A 12,086-nucleotide genomic window follows, 5' to 3' on the forward strand; every position below is an offset into this window, starting at 1 on the left:
CTTCCATGCAAATCAGTTCACTCATTTCCGCGTATTAATTAAATTAAACATTTCTAACAGGTGGCAACTCTTAAAAAAGGTAGACTACTTTCTAACCTATGTCATAAGCTATCTGTGTGCAAAATTTCATGCAAATCCGTTAAGTCGTTTCCGCGTATTGATGTAACTAAACTTTTTTAACAGGTGGCAACTCTTCCAAAAAATTAGCCTCTTTTCCACTGTAGGTCATAAGCTATCTGCTTGCAAAATTTCATGCAAAACCGTTTAGTCGTTTCCGCGTATTAATTTAATGAAACTTGTTTAACAGGTGGCAACTCTTAAGAAAAGTAGGATATTTTCCAATCTAGGTTATAAGCTATCTGTGGGCAAACTTTCATGCAAATCCATTCAGTCGTTCCCGCATATTAAATAAATGAAACTTTTTTAACAGGTGGCAACTATTAAAAAATTAGCCTATTAACCAATCTGGCCCATAAGCTATCTGTGTTCAAAATTTCATGCAAATCCGTGTAGTCGTTTCCGCGTGATGATTTCCCAAACATCCAAACATACAGACTTTCACATTTATAATATTTATAAGATTAACTAATATAAAAAATCTATATAAATATATATATGACTACTTTTGTTTCGCTTATTACGTCGCAATGGGTAGGGTGGAATTATTATTTATCACATGTACACAGCAAAAGGTTTTGCCTACCAACTGTCATATTTGTTGCCTGACATACATTTTTTCAGAGTCAATATTTGTGCGTGGGCATTTTTTATCTTGATAAAGGCATTTGTAAGATGGCTATTTTTGCCGGATTTAATCCCTTAGGCCGTGGTTATGCCACAAATTTTAATTGGCAATCAAAAGAGAAAAATTTCGGTGATTGGTGAGAAGTGGTTACGCTCTGTTTGCTGATTGGCGAGCACAGGATTGCTTCTTAAGAAATGCCTTTTTCCATTTAATACAATTTCGCACATAATGGCAGCACTGAAGTAAAAATGCAACTAAAAACGCATAAAAATATTAACTCAGAAAATTAAAAATGGAAGAACTTAATATTTTTTCTTTCTTTAATATTTAATTTTTATAATAATACTAGCAGAGCACCCGACGTTGTTCGGGGTAAACAAATCAAAATATAAAACAGTAGTACAAATATTCAATTCAGCACAAATTAAAGGAAAACTATACATTCCGTTTATCTGCCTACTCGCTTAGCTGTTTTAGAACAGCGCCACTTTTCCGGTAGAATGCTTATTTCGGAAGGAGATTTATTCATTATGAATGAAAATTTTTTGTTTAACAGCATCGCGGGATCAAAAAAAAAACGATTTAATCTTTCCGTTTCGAAATGGTCTAAAGACTATAAAGGCATAAACATACGGCAGCGTTGATCCGGATCAACTCAGGAATTAACTGCGGTTGATCCAAATTAAGACCGGGTTAATCCGGATCAACGCTGTCGTCTGTTTAAGCTTTAAGACACAGTTTTAAATATCCGAGTAATATACATAATTGATGAATACCAATGTATCGCCCTCATACATTACTCATATATATATATATATTAATCTAAACAACTCCCATATATATGTATGTCTGCATACATTTTGAAGTTATAGCTGATAAAATTTCGACGCCTATGGGATGTGCCACGCCCCCTTTTACAAAGCCATTTATATATACCTTACCTTATAAACACCTACCATAGATATGTCTGCCACCAAATTTCAATTTCATGTGACTTATGGTGTTGAAGTTATAGCTGATAAAACTTCCACGAATATGGGATAGGCCACGCCCCCTTTTACAAAGCGATTCATATATACCTTACTATGGTTCCGAAGTCATACCTGATAAAAAAATTCACGCCTACGGAATGTGCCACGCCCCTTTTTACAAACTCGTTGATATAAACCCTTGTATAAGCACCTGCCATTGATATGTCTGCATACCAAATTTCAAGTTCGTGGGACTTATGATTCCGAAGTTATGGCTGATAAAAATTCCACGCCTATGGGATATGCCACGCCCCTTTTTACAAACTCGTTTATATATACCCTCCTATAAGCACCTACCATTGAAATGTCTGCATACCTAGTTTCAAGTTCGTAGGACTTATGGCTCCGAAGTTATAGCTGATAAAAAATTCCACGCCTAAGGGATGTGCCACGCCCCCTTTTGCAAACTCGTTTACATATACCCTCCTATAAGCACCTACTATTGGTTGGTCTGCATACCTAATTTCAAGTTTGTGGGTCTTATGGTTCCGAAGTTATAGCTGATAAAAAATTCCACGCCTATGGGATGTGCCACGCCCCCTTTTACAAACTCGTTTGTATATACCTGCCTATGAGCACCTACCATTGGTTTGTCTGCATACCAAGTTTCAAGTTCATGTAACTTATGTTTCCGAAGTCATACCTGATAAAAAATTTCACGCATACGGAATGTGCCACGCCCCTTTTTACAAACTCGTTGATATAAACCCTCGTATAAGCACCTGACATTGATATGTCTGCATACCAAATTTCAAGTTCGTGGGACTTATGGGTCCGAAGTTATGGCTGATAAAAAATTCCACGCCTATGGGATATGCCACTCCCCTTTTTACAAACTCGTTTATATATATACCCTCCTATAAGCACCTACCATTGATATGTCTGCATACCTAATTTCAAGTTCGTGGGACTTATGGCTCCGTAGTTATGGCTGAAAAAAAATTCCACGCCTGTGGGATATGCCACGCCCCTTTTTACAGACTCGTTTATATATACCCTCCTATAAGCACCTACCATTGAAATGTCTTTATACCAAATTTCAAGTTCGTGGGACTTATGGCTGCGAAGTTATAGCTGATAAAAAATTCCACGCCTATGGGATGTGCCACCCCACCTTTTACAAACTCGTTTGTATATATCTGCCTATGCGCACCTACCATTGATATGTCTGCATACCGAATTTCAAGTTCGTGTGACTTATGGTCGGAAAGTTATGGCTGATTAAAAATTTCACGCTTATGGGAGGTGCCAAGCTCCCTTGTCGGATCCTAATTTTATTCACCCTATTATAGGCCCAGGTGTCATGGCAATACTCTGTCAAAATTTTGTTCGATTCTGTCCGTCCGTTTCGACTGCAACCTGGCACATACATGCATAAGTTGCGTTCCAGATGCTTCACGATTTGCAGGTTTTTACAGGAAGTCGTTCCAGGTGACCATAAGGTTTATTCTTTGCATTTTTGCTGTTCCTGCAAATCGTGAATTTCGTGAATATCGTAAAGCATCTGGAACGCAACTATACATAAATACATACACATTCCACAAATATATAGTACATATATCTATTCTTCTCTTTGCGTAAAATAATTTTTGGGGATATCACGGCCCCGGGCCACCTATCGGGTAAGTTTTATATCCAAATATTTATTTTCAATTGGCTAAATTGTATTCTAAACATGAGCCAAATCGGCAAGTAAATGCAATTTTTAGGAATATCCCAACCCCAGCGCCACCTAGCGATTGAATTTTTAGTGGGAATTTTTCCCTTCAAGGTGCTGACATATGTTCCAAATATGAACGAAATCGGTCCAGCCGTTTAGTAGTTTAGTGACATTCAATACACGGAAAACTCTATGAAATTGTGAAATCGTGACGTCTCGGCATTCTTCATTTTTCGGCAACAACAACAAAAAAATTCAAATTTTTTTAAATCGAAAAACCTTCCACACAGCTGGTCCAATAAAGTACTTTTTACAGACTTGAAATCGGTTCAGCCGTTTGGTCACGCATCGCGGTCATGCGAAAAACATTTCATTTTTATATATATAGATTTTTTATAATATCTACTTTATAATAATAATAAAAAATATTTATTACTATTCTTATATTTAATACTAATACTTTTTCGCAAAATGGCGTGCTGGCTGTTCGGTTCACCCAGCAAATCATGCTGGCTGTTCGATTTCGAAAATTCTCTCACTACGTGCTGTGGACAACAGCAATTACACGGTGATTGCCAATAGAAATTGGTGGCGTAACCACGGCCTTAGGGAATTCCCTTAAACTCGTAAGGTCTTAAACTGCGTAAAACTCGTAAGTTTACGAGGCTTTTTTATGACTGTTTGACAGATCTGCCAGGATTTTGTGAAGCAATTTGGTTTCGCAGTATTTTCCATAATATCCCGCCATCTTATATCTATCTATATCGGCTTAAATACAATTATAAGTGCCGAAAATTTGCAGAAACTCTAAGTCAATACAGTAAGGGGTTCAAATTCATTCATTTTATTCGCTTATTATTCTTTGCATTTATTTTCATTGTTTCATCATACATTTTACGTCGTAATGGGTAGGGGGGTATTGTTATTTATCACATGTACACGTTGCCAAAGAATCTCACTTGACAATGGAAGAGGGGCGTCCGCCCCTCTTCTCAGGCAACACGGAAAGGAGAATCCTACTTACTAAGGGTTATAATCCTTAAGCTCGACCGAAGGCCGCCTACGCAGAAGAATTTTTTCAGAATCCTCTGGAGCCTGGGGACTTCGCCTTTATGCACAAGAAATGTTATGTGCCCTTGGCGGCCCCCTCTTCTCATGCAGCACTCAGCGGTGCAAGTCAAGCCTACATCTACTCAAAACACACGAAAGTAAAAATTGTGAGGCTAGGTTTACGAGGGTTTTATGGGAACGCCCCCTTTGCGAAAAAATATAAATAGGTGCGTAAAGTGACTGTTTGACAAATCAACCAGGATTTGGTGCAGCAATTTTTGTTTCGCAGCAAGTATTGCCCATAACATCCCACCATCTTTTCTTTATCACTCTTGGCGAAAATACAATTAAAAATGCCGAAAATTGGTCGTTAGCGCATCAAATTTGCCTCGTAAATTTCGGAGGGGCTCGTAAATAGAGCTCCATAAAAATTTTTACAGTTATTTTACGAGCTTTACGAGGTTTACGAGGCTTCTACGAGTTTAAGGGAAGACCCCTTGTGATTTTTGCCCATTTTTGTAAGGGCTCCCTACAGATCTATAAGGTGCCTAGGCAGTCGGGAGTAACATTTTTGTTAACTGCAATTCATTCCTGCTCCGAAATTGGGTGTGGCAGGTACCACAAGGCCTCCCCTTTCACCCATCACGCACACATCGATCGGCCGTAAAGGAAAGTCTTCCCCCAAATGAATCAAGTTAATAGGGAATTTACATGAGGCGTTTTTTCAGGCGATTTTTAGTTGAATGCAACAATCGGCTGGTGTAAACGGCCTTTCAACTAATCGCTTTCAATGAAGTTTCTCGGCTGCCTACTTTCGTTCAACTTTTGGTTCAACTAATCGCCTGCGAAAGTTGAATCATGTAAATTCCCTATAAATAAAATATTAGTGTCAACCAAAATGTCAGAAATGTATCAGAATTTTAAAACCATGTTGGAACGTGCTGTGAAGACCCTTGTTGTACTACATTTGCGAATCAAATCCGCCAATTTTATTACTTGGTTTCCACAAACACAAGCAAAATGCGTTTATGGAATTCGTGTAATATAATGCTCTTCCTGTTGATTTTTCGGAAATAGTTTCCTTTTCGTATCGTGGCTTTTGCGTATGTAGGTGAGTTTTTCTACAAATGATAATTGCTAAGCAATTTTGAGCTGGGAACTGGTTTTTCTTAAGCGGGGCGAATTAATTTTATGTGATATTCGGTAAACTGTTAAGTAAATACATAGCGGTATAATCACGAGTTGCGCCTGAATAATATTGGATGTAGTGGCCTTCTACATATTTTTTAGTTTGAAGTTAATTCATCATGCCTCAAAATGAGTACATGGAACGGCATTTTAAGCTGTACGGTCGGCGATTAGATTATGAAGAACGTAAACGTAAGAAAGAAGCTCGCTTGCCAAAGGAAAGGGCACGCAAAGCCCGTAAACTTCGTGGTATCAAAGCTAAAATATTTAACAAAGAGAGAAGAAATGAGAAAATTCAAATTACAAAGGAGATAAAAGCGCATCAGGAGAAAAAATGCAAGAAACAAGAAGAAAGTGTTCAAGAAGGGGCAGTTCCGCATTATTTATTGGATAGAGGTCAACAAGCTAATGCTAAGGTCCTGTCCAATATGATAAAGCAGAAACGGAAAGAAAAGGCCGGTAAATGGGATGTTCCACTACCAAAAGTGCGAGCTCATTCCGATGCCGAAGTATTCAGAGAAGTTAGAACTGGAAAAACTAAACGTAAGGCTTGGAAGCGAATGGTGACTAAAGTGACATACGTTGGTGAAAACTATACAAGAAAACCTCCAAAATTCGAAAGGTTCATAAGACCCATGGGTCTCAGAATGAACAAGGCTCATGTTACCCACCCAGAACTTAAAACTACATTTTTTCTTTCCATAATTGGTGTTAAAAAGAATCCTAGTTCTACGATGTTAACTTCATTAGGGGTAATTACAAAGGGAACTGTGATCGAAGTAAACATTTCTGATCTGGGACTTGTTACGCAAACTGGAAAAATTGTCTGGGGCAAATATGCTCAAGTAACTAACAACCCCGAAAATGATGGTGTTATAAATGCAGTTTTGCTTATTTAAATGGAACAGCATACAATAGCCTAAGACTTCTTTCTGTTAACTTTGAAATAAATGGGATAAATGAAATGCATTTAATTTTAACTTGCATAAAGATTTCTTTTATTTTGTATTTTTGTGGGCCTAAAATTTTCTTTTTTGTTTTATTAGGATTTTAGAACTGCAGCCATGCAAATTTTCGTTAAGACCCTAACGGGCAAGACTATTACTCTTGAGGTTGAGCCTTCGGATACAATTGAGCATGTTAAGGCGAAAATTCAAGACAAGGAAGGGATCCCTCCAGATCAACAGCGCCTAATTTTCGCAGGAAAGCAATTAGAAGATGGGCGAACCTTAGCCGATTACAATATTCAAAAGGAATCTACTTTACATTTAGTACTTCGGCTCAGGGGAGGTGCTAAAAAGCGCAAGAAGAAGAACTACTCCACACCTAAGAAAATCAAGCATAAGAGGAAGAAGGTCAAATTGGCGGTTTTGAAATATTATAAGGTATGCCTATAGGCACATAGTGAAGCGGCTAGCAAAGTGTCGATTTCAAACTTGTATGCACGTAGTAAAGATGTATCCAAGGCGCATTCATGCTCAAGGCGTCTATGAGAGCGCAAATACTAAAGAGCAAAACGTAGATAGAGTAAAATAGCATAGCGTCGTTTTCAACGAATTTTGTTTTCTTCGCTATGCTAGGTGCTCTTTTTACGTTTTGCTCGCCGCTTCACAATATGCTTACCCTGAGAAGGATGAATTGTAAAACAGGATATTAATAAACTTCATTTAGGTCGATGAAAATGGCAAAATACATCGCCTTCGTCGCGAGTGCCCTGGTGAAAATTGTGGAGCTGGAGTGTTTATGGCTGCTCATGAAGATCGTCATTACTGTGGAAAATGCCAATTAACATTTGTTTTTTCCAAGCCTGAAGACAAATAAATTACTATATCTGTATACACGTCAGGACTAGATTCCATGCTTAATTTTTTATAATCGCTATTGGGCTTTAGAGTAGAATTGACGGACAGAACAAGCGCGCATAGGAGCATACCGATTTTCCCCTCTGAACCATTGCATTGTACATACTAGAGTTGTCAAACTATCGATAGCACTATCGATAGTATCGATAGTTTAAATTTTTTTAGACTATCAATACTCATTGATAGTTTTTTCATATAGGCTGCGTTTCTTTATACATTCCGGATAATCCCATATCACTACCGGAATAAACAGAATGCGTTTGAAATATACGTTAACATATCATCAGGAACGTTCTAAAGAATAAGTAAACAAAAAAGTTTATTCCAAACGTTCAGAATGGATAAAGAAATGCAGCCATACTATCGAAAACATCGATAGTTTAGTAGGACTATCGATCATCTCCCAATTTTTTTGAAATTATACATATGTTAATCGTAAATCCTGTTTTGTTTGTATAACTTGTGTTTGTTTTTAAACTTCCTAAAAGGAGAAGTATTTTGGCTAAGCAGTTACTTAATTTTGAATGATTATAACTTTTATAAGATAATATTTATTTCACTATGATCCTGTAAAAACAAAGCAACCTAACTGATTTAGAGCACTATCGATAGTTTTGTTTTTTTCGAGACTATCGTGAATATTGATAGTTTTTCTGAAAACTATCGATAGTTTGACACCTCTAGTACATACTTACAAGTAGGGATGCGCGATACCGATGCGATATTCAATATATCAACATCGTTGTTCATATCGATTAATTATATCGATATCACGAGTTGCGATACTATATTGTTTCGATATGTGAAATATCGGAAACTTTTCTCTTCCTACTCTGGGCTTCTGAATTGAGAATAAAATTGACTAGTTGGAAAAATTTGTTGTTCTTTTGGCATAGTAAGCATGAAAAACAAAAATTCATAAAAATCAAAATTTGTACTTCACAGTACATACATACAGTGACGAGCAAAACTGTAACATGGTGTAACAATTTTATTTCAGCCACCGTTATCTTTCCAACTTCTAACGACTTTCATACTTTTATTGTATATTCTTTTTGGTACACCCCTGCTCCCTCTCATAAAGATTTGAAGTCAATCCAACAACAACAATAAAACCGGCAGGCAAAAATGTAAATTAAGGCCAATGTTACATTTTTGCACTCACTCAGTTTTGCATTTTACAGTTATCTTTTGCATAGTTGGAAGTCAGATGACTTTTTTCTGTATTGTAATTTATTCAAGAAGTGATTACCAGTAATTAATATGGTTAATCAGGAAACATAAATGTAAATAATAGATTTAAAATGTTATTAAGGACAAAGTAAGTTTGCCAAAAAATATTACGGTCCGATATCTTGTGAATGTAGTAGCAAGTAGCGCGCAGCCACTATCACAGAAGCGCTTAAGGTATTAAAATTGAATGCGAATCAGTAGACAGCGAGGCAAAGAATTGTCAAATTGAACGCAAAGGCATAATAAAAGAAGAAAAACCATTTTGATCAAAATACATGTGCGAGAGTGGTATCATTTTGCCGGATCGCACGAAAACCGGACCGTTGCCTATTGGGATACGTTAGCCCTTACAGAATGCAATAAAGAAACACATTTTTAAGATTTAATTGAAGGTTAGTTGGACCGACAAGACTAAATTAATCGCTTTCAATCAGATGGCCGGGCATGGTATTGGATCAAAGACCCAAATTAAGCTTAAGCGCATCATGTGAGGCAAACTGTGAATCACAGTGGTCGGTCAATAATAGTTCGGGGTTGTATTTCAAAAATATTGTTGGTCGGTTAATACGCATTATGCGTAAAGAACAGTACCTATTCATATTTCAACAAAATTTGCAAGATGTAGTCGAAAAATGAGAGTTTCTGCTGAAAAATCACCCAAAACATACTGCATATGTTCGAAAAGACTGGATGCAAAGCAAAAATTTGCTATTTTGAAATTACCTCCACAATCCGCGGATATGAATCTCGTCGAAAATCAGTCTTGCCATCTTTTGATTTTCAAAAAGCACCAAAAACTTGGAAAAAAGCGTTTTACCACACTAAAAGCACCAAATTTGTTTGAATCAAGGGATGCTTTTTTCATAACGTAATACCGAAGTACTTCACATTAAATCTGGTATATCTCGAGAAAGAAAAATCGAATCGCATCAAACGAAAATAATGCCCTAATTAGAAATGAGCAAATAATTTGATGTTTTCATTATATAACCTCAAAAATCGCTAAAAACCGTGTTTTTGGCACTTTGAGGTTAGGATATCTCAAAATTCTAGTGCTGGAGCAAGAGGCCAGATTTGGATTTAGCACCAAGAAACGATGTGTTTTACTCAGGTGGTAAAAAAAAAAAAATTTTTACAAATAATTAGAAAAGAAAAAAATACTTAACTTACTTGCGTACTAGCATTTTCAACGCGAATAGAATTTAAAAAGGTGAGTTTCTTGTAAATTCAGTGCTGCCACAGCCTTAAATATTTCAAATTATTTCAGGTTTTAACTATCTCGAAGTAATTTTAGTTCAGAAAAAAAGCACTAAAAAAGGCACTAGGCACTAAATAGTTTTTTTTGGCGTTTTAATTTTCAAAAAACACTAAATCTAGTGCTTAAAGCACCAAGTTGGCAACTATGTCGTATGCAAGTCCGTCCAATGGAGTACATGAGCTATGAAAGCAAACCAAGGATATATGGGAGGCTAAACCTCCAGAATTTTTACAGATACAAATAAGGTATGCCAAATTGCATCCAGGAACTAAAAAAAGGTATATTGAACATTGTGTTTACAATTCTCTTTTTTCGTGAAAATTCTCAAAAGGTTATTAAAAATATATAAGTGCAAAACTGTAACATATGCCTTAATTTACATTTTTGTCTGCTGGTTTTATTATTGTTGTTGGATTGACTTCAAATATTTATGAGAGAGGAAGCAGGAGTGTACCAATAAGAATATACAACAAAAGTATGAAAGTCGTTAGAAGTTGGAAAGATAGCGGTGGCTGAAATAAAAAGTGTTACACCATGTTACAGTTTTGCTCGTCACTTTACGTATGAAAAGGTGTGTCTCTTTGAAGGTACTTATCCAAAGTAACTTCGTTATTTTAATTTAGGCTTATTTGCATTTTAATTCCAAGTATATGTATGTAGTTTCATAAACAATATATCTTTATTAACCATTTCGTTTTCGATATTTCCGATATTCAATATATCGATATTATTTTAGTAGATATATCGGTATTGGATACTATGAGTTTAGAATATCTATATGAACTGACGGACGAAGTCCAGAGGTTCATCAAGCAACCTCTGGACCCTTCAGCTTACCGACTGGCCCTGAACGGCATTCACAGGGAGTCAGTCTCGAGTTATGTAGACTCTAGACCTGTGAATGCCGTTCTAGGCATACCGCCCCCGGACATAGACGAGACGGAGCTTCATCTGCCTCGGGAGACACGAACGACAATAGCCCGACTCCGCTCTGGTTACTGCAGCAGGTTGAACTCCCACCAAAGTAGATTGAGTGAGGATGTGCCAAATGAGCGTCCGGCATGCGGAGAGACCCCACATGACTGGAAATATCTCTTCGCATGCCCGGAAAACCGGACAACCCTACCGGCTTTGTCCTTGTGGACCAACCCAATAGAAGTTGCCGTTAGTGGAACTTGACGACAACGACTGAGATACCAACCGATCTGGGCGGGGTTGTTGTAGCCGCTACAACAGCAACAACAAGTTTAGAATATCGCGATATCGATATACCGAATTTTCATTGCCGATACGCACACCTACTTACAAGTGAAAAAAAATCAGATGTTTTCCCAAAATGCCTCACAGCTGAGATCACCTGATTCTATGTGCTACAGGGTTACACTCAATATATATAAAAAAAAACTTTAAACGGACTTTGACAAAACCAGCAAGAAAAGTTCTATTAAGTTTAGGAGTCATTGACCAAAATGCTTTAATATATTAAACTGCTGTAAACATGGGAATTCATTTAAATCAATGCATATTTTGCCAATTTTTAAGGTTATTTCAATAACTTTAGTCTTTTTCTACATCCCTTTAAACACCCTGTCTAACATTTTGACAGGTTATTTCTACCTTTTTACAGGATATTTCTATGTATTTTCCAGGCGGTTTCCAAGCAGAAGAAGAACACTTGTCACTTTGATGTATGCACAATGCTCTCAACGACGCTAAAAATAAAAAAGTAACTGGGCGTCGATATAGGTTTTTGACGCAAGTATAACGGTATAATTTTTTTGGGGGGCAACGACAACTACGGTTACGCAAAGTCAAAGGTCAAACGCAGCACTTCAAATCCATATATCTCGACATTTATCGCACAGATTCTAAAACTCTTGATGTTATTCAATATAAATGTTTACAAGGGTCGTTTACATAATGGGGCTTTCGCACGAGGCGATTTTTCAGGCAACTTTTGTGTTCAACTCACGCAGGGTTGCACGGAAAAAAATTAAATGGCTAAAAATATTAAAATATTCGCCATAAAAGGGCGTCTGCATTGTTCAACTTTGAATTC

The 12,086-nt window shown here is 37.0% G+C and overlaps 2 protein-coding genes across 2 annotated transcripts; both read left to right on the forward strand.

The window, feature by feature from the left end:
• The first annotated feature begins 5,526 nt into the window (after window positions 1-5,526).
• LOC118749563 (ubiquitin-40S ribosomal protein S27a) lies at window positions 5,527-7,527 on the forward strand. The gene is made up of 3 exons (XM_036484366.1): window positions 5,527-5,597; window positions 6,721-7,059; window positions 7,346-7,527. Exons 2-3 carry the CDS (start codon window positions 6,739-6,741, stop codon window positions 7,493-7,495), a joined length of 471 nt encoding a protein of 156 aa, XP_036340259.1. The 5' UTR covers window positions 5,527-5,597; window positions 6,721-6,738; the 3' UTR covers window positions 7,496-7,527.
• LOC118749562 (ribosome biogenesis protein NSA2 homolog) lies at window positions 5,604-6,660 on the forward strand. The gene has a single exon (XM_036484365.1). It carries the CDS (start codon window positions 5,794-5,796, stop codon window positions 6,571-6,573), a length of 780 nt encoding a protein of 259 aa, XP_036340258.1. The 5' UTR covers window positions 5,604-5,793; the 3' UTR covers window positions 6,574-6,660.
• Window positions 7,528-12,086: the final 4,559 nt, after the last annotated feature.

Source organism: Rhagoletis pomonella, unplaced genomic scaffold, assembly GCF_013731165.1.
Source record: "Rhagoletis pomonella isolate Grant_MI unplaced genomic scaffold, Rhpom_1.0 Rhpom_scaffold_00019, whole genome shotgun sequence".
NCBI lineage: Eukaryota > Metazoa > Arthropoda > Insecta > Diptera > Tephritidae > Rhagoletis > Rhagoletis pomonella.

Excerpts from the sequence above, each read along its gene's own strand:
- LOC118749562 (XM_036484365.1), top strand. The coding sequence starts at position 5,794 with ATGCCTCAAAATGAGTACATGGAACGGCATTTTAAGCTGTACGGTCGG.
- LOC118749563 (XM_036484366.1), top strand. The coding sequence starts at position 6,739 with ATGCAAATTTTCGTTAAGACCCTAACGGGCAAGACTATTACTCTTGAG. Across the intron at positions 7,060-7,345 it reads CGGTTTTGAAATATTATAAG|GTCGATGAAAATGGCAAAAT; the intron begins GTATGCCTATAG and ends AACTTCATTTAG.